Here is a 17669-nt window from a genome sequence, read left to right as displayed (position 1 = left end):
CCACGTACCCCACAAAGAGGGAGTAAGGTGGGTTCTGGCTGGGGAGGTAGAGGGGTCTAGAACAAGAGGATCTGAGAGTGCAGTGTAGGCAAGCTAGGACTCAGAGGAGCTGAAACATCTTCACTCAGACGGTGATGAATTCTCTCTTGCAGAAACTTGTGAAGGCCAAGTTTCACAAGTTTCACACTGAATATATTTGAGAAGGAAATAAATGGATTTCTAGTTGCTGAAGGTGCTGAGGGATGTGGGGAGAGAGCAGGAGTATGGCGTTGAGATACAGGATCAATCATTATCTTGTTGAATGGTGCAGTAGGTTTGATGGGCTGAATGGAGTAAGTGAGGTGTGGAGATGCTGGAGGTCAGAGATGGAAATGTGTTGCTGGAGAAGCGCAGGAGGTCAGGCAGCATCTAGGGAACAGGAGAATCGACGTTTCGGGCATTAGCCCTTCTTCAGGAATGAGGAAAGTTTGTCCAGCAGGCTAAGATAAAAGGTAGTTTATCTTAGCCTGCTGGACAAACTTTCCTCATTCCTGAAGAAGGGCTTATGCCCGAAACGTCGATTCTCCTGTTCCCTGGATGCTGCCTGACCTGCTGCGCTTTTCCAGTGACACATTTTCAGCTCTGATCTCCAGCATCTGCAGACCTCACTTTCTCCTCAAGTCCTTCATAAAACTCACAAGAGCAGATCTGTACTGCTCACAAGAGCAGTACAGATCCCTGCAGAATACCACTGATCACGGAGCTTCAGGCTGAATACTTTCCATTTACTATCTCTGTCTTCTGTGGTCCAGCCAATTCTGTATCCAGGCAGCTATATTTCCCTGCCTCCTCACTTTCTGAATGAGCCTACCATGGGGAACCTTACCAAACTGCTTTTTTAAAATTCACATGCACCACATCCACTGCTCTACCTTCATTAATATGTTTATCACATCCTCAATTCAATAAGGCTTGTGAGGCATGACCTGCCCCTCTCAAAGCAACGCTGACTATCTCTAATCAAACTATGGTTTTCCGAGTAATCATAAATCCCCTCTCTCAGAATCCTTTCTAGTAATTTACCCACCACAGACGTAAAATTGACTAGTCTGTAATTCCCAGCATTATCCCTATTCCCTTCTTTAAACAATGCAATAACATTTGCCACCCTCCAATCATCTGGCACTACTCCAGTAAACAGTGAAGAAGCAAGATCATCGCCAAAGGCACAGCAATCTCCTTCTTCACTTCCCATAGAAATCTTGCTTATATCCCGTCTGAGTCAGGGGACTTATCTATCCTTACGATTTTCAAAATTTTCAGCATTTCTTCTTCTTAACATTAACCTGGTTGAGCATATCAGTCTATTTCATGCTGTCCTCACAAACGACAAGGTCCCTCAGTAGTGAATACTTAAGCAAAGTTATTAAGGACCTCCCCTACCACCTCTGACTCCAGGCACAAGTTCCCTCCATTGATTGGTTCCTACCCTCACTTTAGCCATCCTCTTTGTTCCTCACATAAGTATAGAATTCCTTAGGGTTTTGCTTAATCCTACCCGTTAAAGCTTTTTCATGCCATTAAAGCAGTCCTAAGCCCATTCTTCAGTTCCTTCCTGATTACCTTGTAACCCTCTAGAACCCTGTCTGATCTTTGCTTCCTTAACCCTAAGTAAGTTTCCTTCTTCCTCTCGATTAGATGTTCCACATCCCTTGTCACTTTAGATTCCTTTACCGCCTCAGTGGGACAAACCTAACCAGCACTATCAGCAAGTACTCCTTAAACAACCTCCACATTTCTGTCATGCATTTCCCTGAGAACGTGTTCCCAATTTAGGCGCCCCAGTTCCTGCCTAATATTATTGTAATTTTCCTTCCCCCAATTAAATTTCCCTTCTCCCCTTTTCCTATACTGTCTGCTCCTATCCCTGTCCATGACTATAGTAAGGTCAGGGAGTTGCGATCACTGAAGTGCTCTCCCACCAAGAGATCCGACACCTGACCTGTTTTGTTGCCATTCATTAAATCTAATATGGCTTCCCCTCTAGTTGGCCGATCTACATATTGAGTCAGGAATCCTTCCTGGACACACCTGACAAAGTCTGCTCCATCCAAACTATTCACACTAAGGAAGTCCCAATCGTTATTAGGGACGTTAAAATCAAACATGACAATAACCCTGTAATTTCTGCACCTTTCCAAACTCTGCCTCCCAATCTGCTCCTTTGTGTCTCTGTTGCTGCGGGGGGGGAGAGGGAGTCTTAAAAAAAACTCCCAAGAAAATGACTGCTCCTTTCTTGTTCTTGACTTCAACCCATAATGACTCAGTCACCTCGATGACCTCCCATTTTGCAGCTGTGATACTACCCCTGATTTGCAAAACCACTCCCCCACCTCTTTTAACTCCCTCTCTATTTAGATGTTTGGAAATATCTAAAGCCTGGAACATTCAACAATCATTCCTGTCCTTGTGATATCCAAGTCTCCATAATGACCACAACATCATAGAGCTTGGATCAGTACTTGGAACTAAGTTCATCACCTTTACTGATACTTCTTGTGTTAAAATAGACACACTTCAACCCATCACACTGACTGCAACTTTGCCCTATCAACTGTCTATCCTTCCTCACATACTCTCTGCACACTGTATCGGCTGTTCACTAGCTACTCCATCCTCAAACTACTAGCTACTCCATCCCCCAGCCAAACTTGATTAAACCCTCCTGAAGAGCTTGAGCAAACTACCCGCTCAGGATATTGGTGCCCCTCCAGTTCAGGGGCAACCCGTCCTCCTTGTACAGGTCCCACCTTCCCCAGAAGCTATCCTAATGATCCACATCTGTGAAGGCTCCCTCCTACATCAGCCTGGCAGCCACGTGTTCATTTGCACTCGCTTTCTGTTCCTAGCCTCGCTAACCCGTAACACTGGTAGCAATCCTGAGATCACTACTCTGCTTGCCCTGCCTTTTAGCTTTCAACCTAACTCTCTATATTCTCTTTTCAGGTCTTCATCCTTTTTTCTAGCTATGTCATGATACGATGTGTACCATGACTTCTGGCTGCTCCCCCTCCCCCTCTCCCTTAAGAATCCTGTAGACTCGATCTGAGACATCCCTGACCCTAGCATCCCCGAGACAACATACCATCAGGAATTTGGTTCGTAACCACAGAATGTCCTGTCTGTTCCTCTCACCATTGTACCTCCTTCGGTCGGGTGGGGTGGCATGAAGAGAATATGTACATTTTAGAAAGCTTTGGACAGAATACAACACATTGGAGAAGACTAAGGAAAAAGAGATGTTCTAATTGGAAAAATAATAGATTCTTAACAGGATCAATACAGAGAGATTGATCCTAGACCTTCCCACAGAGTAAATGGAGGGCATAATCTCAAAGTAAGAAGTCACCCATTTGAGACAGAGATGAGGAGAGATTTGTTCTGAGGGAGGTGAATTTGTGGAATTCTTTACCTCAGATGGCTTTCGAGGCTGGGTCATTTAAGTATATTCATGGTTGAATTAGACAGTGGAGTTGAGAATTATCAGATCAGCCATGATCTTATGCAGTGGTTGAGCATACCCAAACGGCCTACTTCCGCTATTACATTTTATGGTTTTATGGCAATAGTACAATAGTGAGAGCAAATTGTTCGTCAGATTGCATTCAAGTGAGGACATAGGTATTCTTTGAAAACTTGTATTTACAGTATTAAGTTTCATAATCTTTTCATTTCAGGAGGGTGAGAAATTGCTGACCTCACTAACTGGTCAGCCTTATCCGGATGATGTGTTGCTGTTTGCTGTACCTTTCTGTGCTCCATACACTGCCATGAATAATTATAAGTAAGTTTCATTTTAAAAATTACTAAGAATTTACTTCAGTTGTTTAAGATAATGAGAATGAACAAACAAGTGAACTTTTAGTGAGAAACTTGTTACTTCAAGGCCCCTTTTCAGGACTTGGAGTACATAATCTAAGCTAACTGTTCATATATTCATTGAGATAATCCTGCATTTTAGGGCACACCTTTATAAAGATAACATCTTTATCAAAAGACTTGATTCTGAACAACATACAGTCTGCTGGTGATTTGACTACCTTTAATCACTAAACCAAAATCAGCAAGACATATAAGCAAGTCATTAGAGTAGCTATGGAAAAGTAAAAAAAAAAATGTAAACCTGAAAGTATTCATTTGGAGGAGGGTATTTTCAGTGAATTGCATAGTGATCTCGTCTAAGTTATCTTTTGAGAGCTGAGTCAGCCAGACCGCAGGGAGACACCCCTCCTCGGGATTACACGGCAGCCAGGCCAAGTATAAATAAAAATCTAACAGTGTCATCATTTGAAAATTGCAAGTGCAAGTATTGATGAGAAGCTGCTGTTAGGGAATGTGTTTAAATAGTTTTAACTAGAAAAACATATAATTTGTAAAACAGGAAGCTACTTGGATTTCAGTAAGGAACCTTCAAAACGGAAGTAAAGTTAATGGAAGTCAAATTAAAATAAAGTTAATGTAACCAAAGTAAAGTTGTTACTAGTAAGTTTATATTTATTCTAAGGGTATCAAATAGGTTAGAGTTACACAGGTCAGCTGAGCCAAACAGAGTGCACATGTTGTGATTTGTGTGATATCATGTGTCCCAAACATATCTGCAGGAAGTATCACCACTACACCAACTTGAATTCTGGGTTTTAGATTAGATTAGATTAGATTACACACAGTCAGTCACCTGAGGTGGGAATTGAACCCGGGTTTCTGGCGCTGTGAGGCAGCAGTGCTAACCACTGTGCCACCGTGCCGCCCTGTTTTGGAAATTGAGCTACAGCCTAAGCCTCTGTTGTGTATTTGTGAGGCAGTAACTTTGTGGATAGCAGGTATAGAGAGATAATCGCACTGCAGGTGAGTAGCATGTAAATAGAAAAGAAAAAGGTAGCCGAGGAGAGCCAAACAGGTAGTGCAAGATGTCCTTGAGTCTCTCCTGCTAGCTAAATGGTATTCTGTTTGGGAAACTAGTGAAGGCTGTGGCACCTCGCATGGCACAATGGATGAGGATGGAGGAAGAATGGAAGGGGTCATTGGGCTGCTGGAAAATGATGCTGGAGAGAGTAGTGGGGAACAAGAAAATGGCTGAGGAACTGAATAATTACTTCGCGTCAATCTTTACAGGAATCTATCTATCTCAGCCATAAGTATACACAGTTTTCTGTGGCAAGGAGTTTCAAAAACTCTTAAACCTCCTGAGAGATTAAATTCCTCCTCATCTCAGTCCTAAATTGGCAACCCTTTTTTCTGCCCTTTGGTGCTAGAGTCTTCTACGACTGGAACTATCCTCTCAACATTTACCCTGTCAAGCCTGTTATGAATATAGTAATTATGAGTGACTTCAATCTGTAAATAGACCGAGTAAACCAATTGAGTGTTAAAGCTATGAAGATGAGTTTCTGGAATATGTTAGGGATGGTTTTCTAGAACAGTATGTTAAGGTGCTCACAGGAAGATGTACTGTTTTATGTAATGTAAAAGGACTAATTATCTTTTTATGACAGAACCTTTAGGGACGGTGACTACATTATGTTAGCATTTTACATTTTGTTTGAAATTGAGGCTGTTCAATCTGGAGCATTGGTGTTAAATTCAAATAAGGGAAAGTATGAAGACATGCACAAATTGGCTGGTGTTGTGATGATACTATGGCTTGAAGAGGTGTATTTTCACCTTTTTTTTAATGAAGAAAGGTTGAGACAGAGGTGCTGAGCAGTTTGCCTCAAAGCCAATATGGGTTGTGATTGAATAATTAATTGGGCTAAAAGTTAATAAGTGCTTAGGATGTGATATTTTATATCCCAGAGCTTTAAAAGAGCTATAGTTGATGCATTGGTGATCATTCTCCAAAATTTTATAAATTGTGGAAAGATTCCTGCATCTTGTCAGCGAGCAAATGCCACTCCACTACTTAAGATGGAAACAAATGAGAAAAGAAGGAACTGTAGACTTGTTAGCCGTACATCAACAACAGGGCTACAATAGAATATATTATACAGGATGAAATAACTGAATACTTGGATAATAATAATCTGATGGATATGGTCAGCATGGATTTGTAAATAGGAAATAATGTTTCACAAATTTGTTGGAGTTTTTGAGGAGGTTATTAATAAAATTGATACAGGGATGTAGTTTACTAGGATCTTCAGACTTTTGATACGATTCTCCCACCTCCCAAAAGAAATTGTTTGGCAAAATTAAAGTACATGGGATAGTGGGTAATTTACCACCATGGATTAAGGATTGGTTAATAGGCTTATCTTTTTGGTCACTGGAGAGGTACTGGAGGACAATAATGTGATAGCATTATTCAAGAACTGTGGTAAGGATAAATCAAAGAACTAGAAACCAGTGAGTCTAGTATCACTGGTAGGGAAACTTCTGGGAAAAGTTCTTAAGGACAGAACTAGTCTACACTTCAAGAGATCAGGATTAATCATGGATAGTCAGTCTAGCTTTGTCAGGGGGTGATCTTCTCTGACAGGTTTGATTTGAGTTGTGTGGAGGTGACTAGGTGTGGCTCAGGGTACTGCAGTTGATGTAGTCTACAGTGACTTCGGTAAGACAGTGATAAAGTCTTGCATAAGAGTCTGCTCAGGATGGTAACAACCCAAGGGATACAGGGCAGTATGGCAAATTGGATCCAAAACTGGTTTAATGGAAGGAGGCAGATCGTTGAAGATTGCTTTTGTGACTGGACGTCTATGTCCAGTGGCATCTGCAGTGTTCATTGCTGAGTCCCTTGCTGTTATAGTGCACATAATTACCTAGACACAAATATAAAAGATTTGATCAGGTGACCTGAAAATGCCAGTGCCAATGGTAAATGCCAATGAGGAAAGCCTTAGAATAATACAGGCAGGTTGGTCAGATGAGGCACAGCAGGTGGCAAATGGAATTTAATCTGTACAAGTGAGAGGCAAGGGAGTACACCATGAATTGTAGAATCCTAGGAAGTAAAAGGATCAGAGGAACCTTGGTGTGCATGTTCATAGATCCTTTTAAGGCAACAGATTGAGTGAATGAGGTGGTTAAGGAGGCATTTTTTTCTGGTGGGGATTGATACTTGCCTTTATTGGTCAGGGCATTGATTAAAAAGCAGGGAGGTTGTGAAGGACCTATAAAGACAATTGGGTTACAGCTGTGCAATTCTGCTTACTAAACTCTAGGAATGATGTGGTTACATTAGATGGGGTACAAAGGGGATTCACCAGGAAATTGCCTTGGTTGGAGTGTTCCTGCTATGAACAGAGGCTAGATAGGCTGGGGTTGCTTTTGTATCTCTTCATGAAACTCAGTGATTCTAGGCAGAAAACAGTCGGAATAAACAAGTCATTCTAACATTGGCAGCCTATGACTCGTATAAAGTGAGGACTGCAGATGCTAGAGGAAAGCCCTCATGCAGGGCTTATGCCCGAAACCTCTGTTCTTTTGCTCCTCGGATGCTGTCTGACGTGCTGTGCTTTTCCAGCACCACACTGTCAACAGCCCATGACTAGTGGGATACTGCAAGGATCAGTACTTGGTCCCCAGATGTTCATAATATATATTGAAAGATTTGGATGTAGGATTCAAATGTAATATCTCCCAATTCGCAGTTGATATAAAGCTAAGTGAGAAACATGCTGTGGAGAGGATGCAGAGTTGCTTCAGGTTTAATAAGTAAGCAAGAGCATGGCAAATGGAATCTAATGTGGAAAATGTGAGGTTATCCACATTGGCAGGAGAGACAGATATACTGGGAATTTCTTAAATGGCAAGAAGTTGGAAAATGTTGATGTACAAAGTTATTGTATTCAACAAGCCACTGAAGGCTGTCATAGAGATGGAGCAAGGTATAAGGAAGGCTAATGGAATGTTAGCCTTTATTGCAGGATTTGAGTTCAGCACCTCTAATCCAGAAACAGGAATATTGAAGCCTTGCTTCAGTTGTATAAAAGCTGAATGGAATTTTGGTCTGTTTACCTTGAAAGTTGGTGGTGAGCTGCCTTCTTGAATCACAGTCCATATACTATAAGTAGAGTCAAAATGCCATTAGGGAGGGAATTCCAGGATGTTGACCCAGCAACATTTCCAAGTGTGGCTTGGAGGGGAACTTGCAGGTGGTGGTGTTTCCATGTATCTGCTGATCTGCCCCTATCTTTCGACATGGAGGGGGGGGGGGTGGTTGTGAGTTTAGAAGGGGCTACTAACAATTTTGGTGAATTTATGCAGTACATTTTGTAGATAATTCATATTGCTGCCACTGAGCTTTGGTGTTGGAGTGGTTTGATGTTTGTGGATGTGGTGCCAATCAAGCAAGCTGCTCTGTTCTGAATGTGTCAAAAATTTTTGTTGTTGGAGTTGCACCCATCCAGACAAGTGGTAATTATTCCATCACACTCCTGATTTGTTCCTTGTAAATGGTGAGCAGGCACTGGGGAGTCAGGATGGGAGTTACTCACTGCAGTATTCCTAGCTTCTGTCCTGCTTTTGTAATCACTGCATTTTATATGGAGAGTCCAGTTGAGTTTCTGGTCAGTGGTAACCCCCAGGATATTAATAATGGAACCACCATTGAATGTCATGGGGTGATGGTTCAATTTTCTCTTGCCAGAGATGGTCATTGCCTGGCATTTGTGTAACATGTTGCCACTTTTCAGCCCAATCATGAATGTTGTTTTGCTGCATTTGGACATGTATTGACTGCTTCAGTATCTGAGGAGTTGTGAATGGTGCTGAACATTGGGAAATCATTGACAAGCATCCCCACTTCCTACATTATGATAGAGGGAGGTCATTGATGAATTAGCTGAAGATTGTTGGGCCGAGGAGACTAGTCTGAGGAACTCCCACAGCGATGTCCTGGTGGTGATTGTCCTGGTTGGGGAATGTAGAATGGGGCAAAATATGAAATTAAGGACCAAGATGAGGACACATTTGTTCACAGATAAATACAGAATTCCAAATATTCAATAATTCAGATGGCTGTGGAACTTCAGTCGTTTAAAATATGTTTAAGGTAGATATTCATGGATTTCTAACTCCCAATGGCATAAAGGGTTATGAGGATAATGTGGGTAAAAGGCATTGAATTGTTCCATCAATCACAGTTGTATTAAACAAGCAGAGTCAACTGGCCTAATCCTGTTGCCATTTGGAATTACAGTGGAGAGAGTTAACATTTCAGGTCCACTGAAGCTTTATTAAAATTGTTTTTTTTTAAAAAAATACTTTGTTATTAAATTTGTTCATGGAATGTGAGCATCATGCTTGGCCAGCATTTATTGCCCATCCTTAACTTCCCTTGAACAGATGGCTTGCTCAGACGTTTTAGAAAGCACTTAAGAGTCAACCACATTGCTGTAAGCCCTGAGTCTCTTGTAGGGCTGACCAGATAAGGATGGTCACCATTTGGTAGTTGTAAATTCCAGATTTTATTTAATTCACATTTCACTGTCTGTGAAACCTGGTTCTAGATTACTAGGCAAGTGACAATGCCACCATAAAGCACTGAGAAAGGAAATTAATGGACAGAGTGTATAAACCTTAAATGGTGGGTGATGTAGTAGCAGTGTCACTTGACCAGTTACCCAGAACCACCATGGCAGAGGGTAAAATTTGAATTAAATAAAAATAATCTGGAATTTGTGATGAGATTATGTCTTTAAGAGAGTAGTGTTTAGTGCTGTTTCTCTTGTAGAGGACTTTTGCCACAGTGGGAGTAGAATGTCTCCTTCAGACAGTTGGTAAACAGCTTTTGAATTTTCCCTGGGTGTTTTTTTTTAAATGAGACAAGAGTGGGTGGTGTCAGAGCTCTCACAGAGTCCGGAAGGTTTTTAATTTTGCTTTCAAGTAGGAGAACATAGAACAATACAACACAGGAACAGGCCCTTCAACCCATGATATTGTGCCAAACATCATACCAAATGGAACTAATCCCTTCTGACTGCCCTTGATCTATATCCCTCCATATTCATGTGCTTATTTAAAAGTCCCTTAAATGCCCTTATTGTATCTGCCTCAACCACAACCCCTGGCAGTGCGTTTCAGACTCCTACAACTCTCTGCATTTTAAAAAAAAACTTGCCCCTCACAACTCCTTTGCACTTTCCTCCTCTCACCTTAAATGCATGCCCCTAGTATTAAACATTTCAATTCTGGGAAAAACTTTGACTGTCAACCCTGTCTATGCATCTCATAATTTTATTATCTTCTATTCTCCCCTCAGCCTCAAGAAAACAACCTGAGTTTTTCTAGCCTCCTTATAGCTCATACTCTCTCTAATCCAGGCAACATCCTGGTAAACCTCTTCTGAACTCTCTGCAAAGCCTCCACATCCTTTCTGTAATGTGGTGAACAGAACTGAATGCAATACTCTAAGTGTGGTCTAACCAAATTCTTATAAAGCTGCAACATGACATCATGTCGCTTATACTCATTTCCCCAACCAAGCATGCCAAATGCCGCCTTTACCACCCTATCTACTTAAGTACCCAATTTCAGGGAGCTATGGACTTGAATTTTAAGATCCTTCTGTACACCAGTGTTCAGAGTACTGCCATTAACTGTATACTTTACCTTAACATTTGATCTCCCAAACTGCAGCACCTCACACTAACCAGAGTAAACTCCATCCGTCATTTCTCCACCCATATCTATAACTGATCTGTATGCCGCTGTACCCTGTCAGCCTCCTTCACTAACCACAACTCCACCAATCTTTGTATCATCTGCAAATTTATTAACCCACCCATCTGTATGTTCATCTAAGTCACTGATATCTATTACAAACAGCCAAGGTCCCAGTACGGATCCCTGCAAAACACTACAAATCACTGACCTTCAGCCTGAAAAACACCCTTCCACCACTACCCTCTGTCTTCTATGGGTAAGCCGATTCTGAATCCATGACTCCCATGCATCTTTATCTTCTACGATGAGGAACCTTGTCAAAAGCCATACTAAAATCCATGTAAACAACATCCACTACTCTACCCACATTGATCACCTTTGCTGCCACCTGAAAAAAAATTCAATTAAGTTGGTAAGACATGACCTGACCTGCACAAAGCCATGTTGACTGACCCCAATTAGGCCATGTTTTTCAAAATGTGCATAAATCCTATCCTTAGGAATTCTCTCCAATAGCTTCCCAACCACCAATGTGAGACTCGCTGGTCTGTAGTTTCCTGAATTATCCCTATTTCAAAGTTTGTGAGAAGATTTGTAGCTCGGGTGCTCGTTGTTGTGGTTCTGTTCGCCGAGCTGGGAATTTGTGTTGCAGACGTTTCGTCCCGTCTAGGTGACATCCTCAGTGCTTGGGAGCCTCCTGTTTTGCGCTTTGGTGATCTTTCCTCTGGCATTTGTAGTGGTTTGAATCTGCCGCTTCCAGTTGTCAGTTCCAGCTGTCCGCTGCAGTGGTCGGTATATTGGGTCCAGGTCGATGTGCTTATTGATTGAATCTGTGGATGAATCAATAAGCACATCGACCTGGACCCAATATACCGACCACGGCAGATTCAAACCACTACAAATACTGGAGGAAAGATCACAGAAGCGCTTCACAGGAGGCTTCCAAGCACTGAGGATGTTACCTAGACAGGGGACGAAACGTCTGCAACACGAATTCCCAGCTCGGTGAACAGAACCACAACATCCCTGTTTCACTTCTTGAACAAAGGAACTTGCCATTCCTCTGGGACCTTTCCAGTGACTAGCATGGATACAAAGATCTTGGTCAAGGCCCTAACAATCTCCTCCTCTCTTGCCTCTTTCAGTAACCTGGAGTAGATACCATCACGCCCTGGGGACTTATCTACCTTAATGCTCCTCAAGAGATCCAACAATACTACTTTCTTGATCTCAAAATACCCTAGCAAACTACTCCTTGGATGCTGCCTGAACTGCTGTGCTTTTCCAGCACCACTAATCCTAGCATATTAGCTCCATACAAATCTCACAATCCTCTATATCCTTCTCCTGGGTGAATACTGATGCAAAGTACTCATTTAGGATTTCACCTACATTCTCTGCTTCCAAGCACAAGTTCCCTCCTTTATCCTTGAGTAGTTCTATCTTCTCCCTGGTTTATTCTCGTTTGTAAAATATGTATAGAGTGCCTTGGAATTCTCTTTAACTCTACTTGCCAAGGTAATTTCATGGCCCCTTCTTCCTCTCCTAATTCCCTGCTCAAGTACTTTCATGCTTTCCTTATATTCCTCGCAGGCCCTGTCTGATTTTAGCTTCCTGAACCTTACATCTGCTTATTTTTTCATTTTGGCTAAATTCACAACCTCTCTTGTTTTCCAAGGGTCCTTTACCTTGCCATTCTTGTCCTCCCTCCTTACTGGAATGTGCCAGTGTTGAACTCTCATCAGCAGGTGTTTAAATAATTCCCACGTATGAAATAATAGCTCTTCCCAATTAACACTCCCTGGTTTATAACAAATTAAAAGCTACCGAATGGTGACCACGATCAATTGACCCCCCAAAAAATGTCTGTTGCAAAACGGCAGAACAAAATGGAAAGAACGTTTGAAAGAAAATTTGAAACAATGTAGTAATTAAGGGGAATAAATCAAAAGCACAAATAGAAACAAAAAACATTGTTGAGTAAGTTCAGGTCTGGCAGCATCTGTGGAGAGAAATCAGTTAACATTATGGATCGGGTGACCCTTTAGAACGGCGCAAATAGAAATTTGCTTTAAACAAAACAGCTGGTCTCTAAATCAAAAAGTTAAACTTAATTTACCAGAATGTATTTGCAAATATTGATTGTTTTGTACTTGAATGAAACCTTTGCAATTTTAGTAACACTCATTGCACTGTTGACATTTTTGAGGTAGCTGAAATTCAGTTAATAGAGACAAGTATATTTGACACACATGAACTAAACTGTTTAATTTGTATTGTTCGATTTCAGATACAAGGTGAAACTCACACCTGGAACACAGAAAAAAGGGAAGGGTATGTAAATTTATGGTAATGCTTCTTCACAAATTTGCTTTGAATTGATGACGTAAACACTCTTTGATTTGTCTCTTTTTATAGCGGCTAAAACAGCCTTGCATAACTTCATGCATTCCAAAGAAGCCGTGCCACGGGAAAAAGATTTATTACGCAGTGTAAAGGTAAAACACATTTCAGAATAGTTTCTGCTCAATGAAACTACTACTTTTTTAGGAGTGGTATCTAACAAAAACATTTTAGAAATGAATTTTTTGGGAAGGCAGTGACAGTGTTACTGAATGACATTAGCTGGTGTTCTGGTTACTAATGTTCTGGGCACATGGGTTTTAATTCCATCATGGCAGATGGAGAGACTTAATTCTGGAATTTAAAATAGCCACGTACCCATTGTTGTAAAAACTCATCTGGTTCAGTAATATCATTTTAAAGAAATCTGCCAACCTTACCTTGTCTGACCTATATGTGACTTCAGACCTGCAATAATGGGGTTGACTCTTAACTGACCTCTGTTTAATGCTGGCCCAGTGTGCGATGAGTTTTCTTTAAAAAGATTTATTAATACAGAACACACCTTTCAAGCCACAGGTTATAAGAAAGCCTCTTGTTCATTATAGTTAAATGTAACATGTTTACTTTTATTCCCTTTTATGAATTAATTCACAAGCAGTGGTCATTACGTCAGGGCAAGTTGTTAATGCATGGAGGAGGCAGTTGTAGTCAAGATTAATGATCAATGAACACCTATAAAATTCATGAGATTTGCATAGTTGAACACAAAAATATACTATTTGAAGGAAATTCAGACATTGAATAAATCTAAAATTAAATGAACTTGGAATAGATTGTGTACACTTGCCATAGTTTATTATAGTAATTTGAATAAAACTGTTGCAAAAGCTGATGTTACTTAATTAGTTATCTAACTGTACTTAATCATTCAAGAAATGTGGATGCCGCTGTTTGAGGAGCACAGGAAGTTAGCACAGGGGTACAGCAAGTGTCACATTGACCTTAATAGCAAAAGACTTGGAGTACAAGAGTCCTACAATGTTGCAGGACTTTGATGAGACCATTCTTTAAATATTATAATTTATAAGTCGAACAATTTTAATAATAGTAGATTTGAGGATTCACTTTACAATCCCCAAGTCAATTATTGTTTTAAATTGGTTCTCTTAAACTCAGCCTAAAATTTCACTAGAGTGTCTTGAGGCGCAGTCTTCTGGGTTTAAGTCCTACCTGCTCCAGTGGCATCTCATTAATATGCTCAAGAAGGTTCATTGTTTAATGACCTGATTAATTACAAAATACATAAATTCTGCAAAATATGTGAAAACATATGTTGATCAGAAGTAGAAAAGATATGATACTTAATAAAAGCAGTCATTTTTCAGATGAATATCTGATCACAACTTGGTTGACTGGACACACTATTCTTCTTCTCTTCTGTCTTCAAGCTTGTTCTTCAGCACTGAACTACTAAGAATCGCCACTTATTGATCCCTTGCGAGCCACTAACCAAACCATGATCAGAGACATTCTGAACTTTAACTGGCATGAACAATCTTTGATTAGTTAAGCAGTGTATTCCTAATTAGTTTCTTCAAAAGTAATAGTCATCTCACTTCCAACTATCTTCAGTCTTTGATATGCCAATCACTTTTGTAACACCTTGTGTCTCTTGGCTTAATAACTCCATGGATCCTTACCAAGTTAAACAGAGTCATTGGTGCTATGCTGCATGTCTGTTTTGAGTGTGTAATGTAACCCCCAGTGATTTAGAATCATCCCCCTCTAAAATTCCAAGAACAATGTGTGGTTCCATACTAACTGATCCCTAAACCAAATTAGATTCCCTACAGTGTGGAAACCGGCACTTCGGCCCAACCAGTCCATACCGACCCTCTGAAGAGTAACCCACCCAGACCCATTTCCCTCTGACTAATGCACCTAACACTATGGGCAATTTAGCATAGCCAATTTACCTGACCTCCACACATTTGGACTGTGGGAGGAAACGGGAGCACCCGGAGGAAACCCACGCAGACACAAGGAGAATGTGCAAACTCCACACAATCGCTGGAATCGAACCTGGGACTCTGGTGCTGAGAGGCAGCTGTGCTAATCACTGAGCCACTGTGCTGCCAAGTTCAAACTAACCACTACAAAACAAACAGGGGCCTGTTATATATGTTAAATTTAAAATATGATCATAATTGTTTCATCTTTGTTCTGGTGTAAAAGCTGCAATCTCTTCTAAAGCATTTTCACATTTGTTAGCCTAAATCTACATTAGCTTGAGCCATAAAAATAACTGTAAACCTTGTTTCCTTCTTTCATGTTTCACAATTAACCATAATAAAATATAATTAAGTGCCTCATTTGTGAATTAAGTCTACATTATTCATTAATGAAAAATAATCACTCCTGCTACTGCAGGATTATGTTAATAGACATCTGACAATTTAAAAATAAACCTTTTTAAACTTTTAATTTCTCTCCCTTATCACCCCAGAATCCATTAGAAAACTTGGAGAAGAAACTGAGTTTATGTTCTGGTGATAACTGTAGACTAAAAACTTTTATCTTTCTCTTATTTAGGATACAGATTTGTCAAGAAACATACCTGGCAAGGTGAAGGTTTCAGCACCTAACTTATTAGCTAATAAACGGAAGTAATTACATGGGATTTACTTTGGTTTGAATTTACATGACAGTCCTTGGAGATATTAATATGTAGAACATCTAAAGAAAACCCCAGAGAGCTGATTGATTAAAAATTTAAATATGACCAGAATAAGTGATTAACACGTGTCTGTGTACTTGGTTTTGTGCTGCTTGAAGCTTAGAAATAAAGCTGCTGTTGAACATTGATGTGCACTTTATCCAGAGTGACTGATTTAACTCTTTTAAAACACATATTCATGCATTTATTTAGAAATATCATTTATTCATTCAATAAATCTGATCATCAAAGCATTATTACTGGGAAATTGTAGAGAGGAAAGAGTGGAGTATTGCATCAAACTTTTGACATTAGTATCAATATTCATCAATTAGCTGTAATTCATTTAAAACATTATGTCAAATATTTAGAGAGATGCCTCTAGTTTGACTGCACTGCATGCTGCTTTCAGCCTCTAATATTGCAAATAGGCTAGGTACAAAACATGTAGGAAACATTGCTGGGAAATTCTACCTATTTCTTCTTGACCAATTTACTTTAGACTATTGACTTAGAGTCAGAGATGTACAGCACAGAAAGACAATTCGGTCCAAGTTGCCAGATATCCTAAGTTAATCTAGTCCCATTTGCCAGCAATTGGCCCATATCCTCTCAACCTTTCCTATTCGTATACACATCCAGATGCCTTTTAAATGCTGTAATTGTATCACTTCCTCTGGCAGCTCATTCCATACATACACCACTGTGTGAAAAAGTTGTCCCTTTCGTATTTTTCCCCTCACACCCTAAACCTATGCCCTCCCACACTCCAGGGAAAAGACCTTTTCTATTTATCCTATTCATGCCCCTCATGATTTTATAAACCTCTAAAAGGTCACCCCTCAGACTTTGACGTTCTTGGGGAAAAAAGCCCCAACCTTTTCAGCCTCTCCCTATAGCTCAAAACCTCCAACCCTTGCACCATCCTTGTAAATCTTTTCTGAACTCTTTCAATACCTCCTCTATTCACATCCAAATCATTTATATAAAAGATAATCAGCGGATGCAGCACAGATTCTTGCAGCAAACTGCTGGTCACAGGCCTCCAGTCTGATTGGCAATTCTCCAACACCACCCTTTGCCTTCTACCTTCGAGCATTCTGAAATCCTTTTAAGAATGGATGGCTCACTCGTGAGCAAACTTGTCCTCTATAAGTCAGCTAGAGACAAAGTGTTCCACCCAAAACATTTATTTCATCTCCTGATGCCACCTGGCTTGTTGTGTTCTTCTGGCCTCCTCTATAAATCAGCAGCACATGAAGAAACTAGTTGCCTGGGTGGCCATACCTTGTCATATTATTCAACTTCTCAGTCTATAATTGAAGACAGCAATGTGGCAAGTTCTTAACTGGATGAATCTCCCTCTGTCAGTTGTTTCATTTTTTTTGAAAAGTAAAGTAGAATGGATTATAATTAAACCTTGCAGTAAGATTCTGATGCTCTAAGTTTTATTTTGAAAGTTTTAGTATTTTCTTACTAAGATACAGAAGATGAAACTTGAAGGACATCATCAGAAAAATAGCTGTGGGTCAGTACTCCTCTACTTACAGAAAAATAAATGTTAGGAACAATACACATGAGCACTGCTATCCTGAGCTAGCCCCCTCAGCAATTTCATGGGTGTCCTACAATAACAAAGATCAGTTCTAAAATTAGGTTTTTTTTCAACTGTAAATAAAATTGTATTCGTTATGTTCAACCCATTTTAATTGGCTCATCACAAAACTATTCAATGCATAATTTCCTGATACTAAATACAATGAGTACCTTTCTCAATCTCTCTATGTAGTGAGCAGAACATTAACTTTGTTCTCTAGAAATGATCATTAACTGTGGCAGATGAGATTGTTGTACTTATGTGGATGGATACACAAAGACCAAGAAAGATTTGACAGATCATTTTATTTGAAACTAGCACTAATTAGTAATATAAAAGGTGGCTAACTTAAATGCCCTCTACAAC

At 40.2% G+C, this 17669-nt stretch overlaps 2 protein-coding genes across 3 annotated transcripts in view; one reads left to right on the top strand and one right to left on the bottom strand.

Moving 5' to 3' along the window:
* The window catches only part of LOC122553501 (nuclear export mediator factor NEMF-like), a 132769-nt gene extending 116914 nt beyond the window's left edge, over positions 1-15855 (top strand). For both annotated transcript variants that reach the window (XM_043697353.1, XM_043697355.1), the window contains 4 exons: positions 3717-3823; positions 12935-12978; positions 13063-13142; positions 15583-15855. In XM_043697353.1, the coding sequence (XP_043553288.1) occupies positions 3717-3823; positions 12935-12978; positions 13063-13142; positions 15583-15660 (309 nt within the window). In that variant the 3' untranslated portion in view covers positions 15661-15855. The remainder of the gene's footprint in view (positions 1-3716; positions 3824-12934; positions 12979-13062; positions 13143-15582) is intronic.
* LOC122553505 (kelch domain-containing protein 2-like) overlaps positions 1-17669 on the bottom strand; it is an 81335-nt gene that overhangs the window by 16594 nt on the left and 47072 nt on the right. The gene's annotated exons all lie outside the window — the stretch shown is intronic.

The sequence above is a fragment of the Chiloscyllium plagiosum genome, chromosome 10 (genome assembly GCF_004010195.1).
Source record: "Chiloscyllium plagiosum isolate BGI_BamShark_2017 chromosome 10, ASM401019v2, whole genome shotgun sequence".
NCBI classification, from domain to species: domain Eukaryota; kingdom Metazoa; phylum Chordata; class Chondrichthyes; order Orectolobiformes; family Hemiscylliidae; genus Chiloscyllium; species Chiloscyllium plagiosum.
Note: the sequence above shows the minus strand (reverse complement) of the source record. Positions and strands in the feature narration are given on the sequence as shown.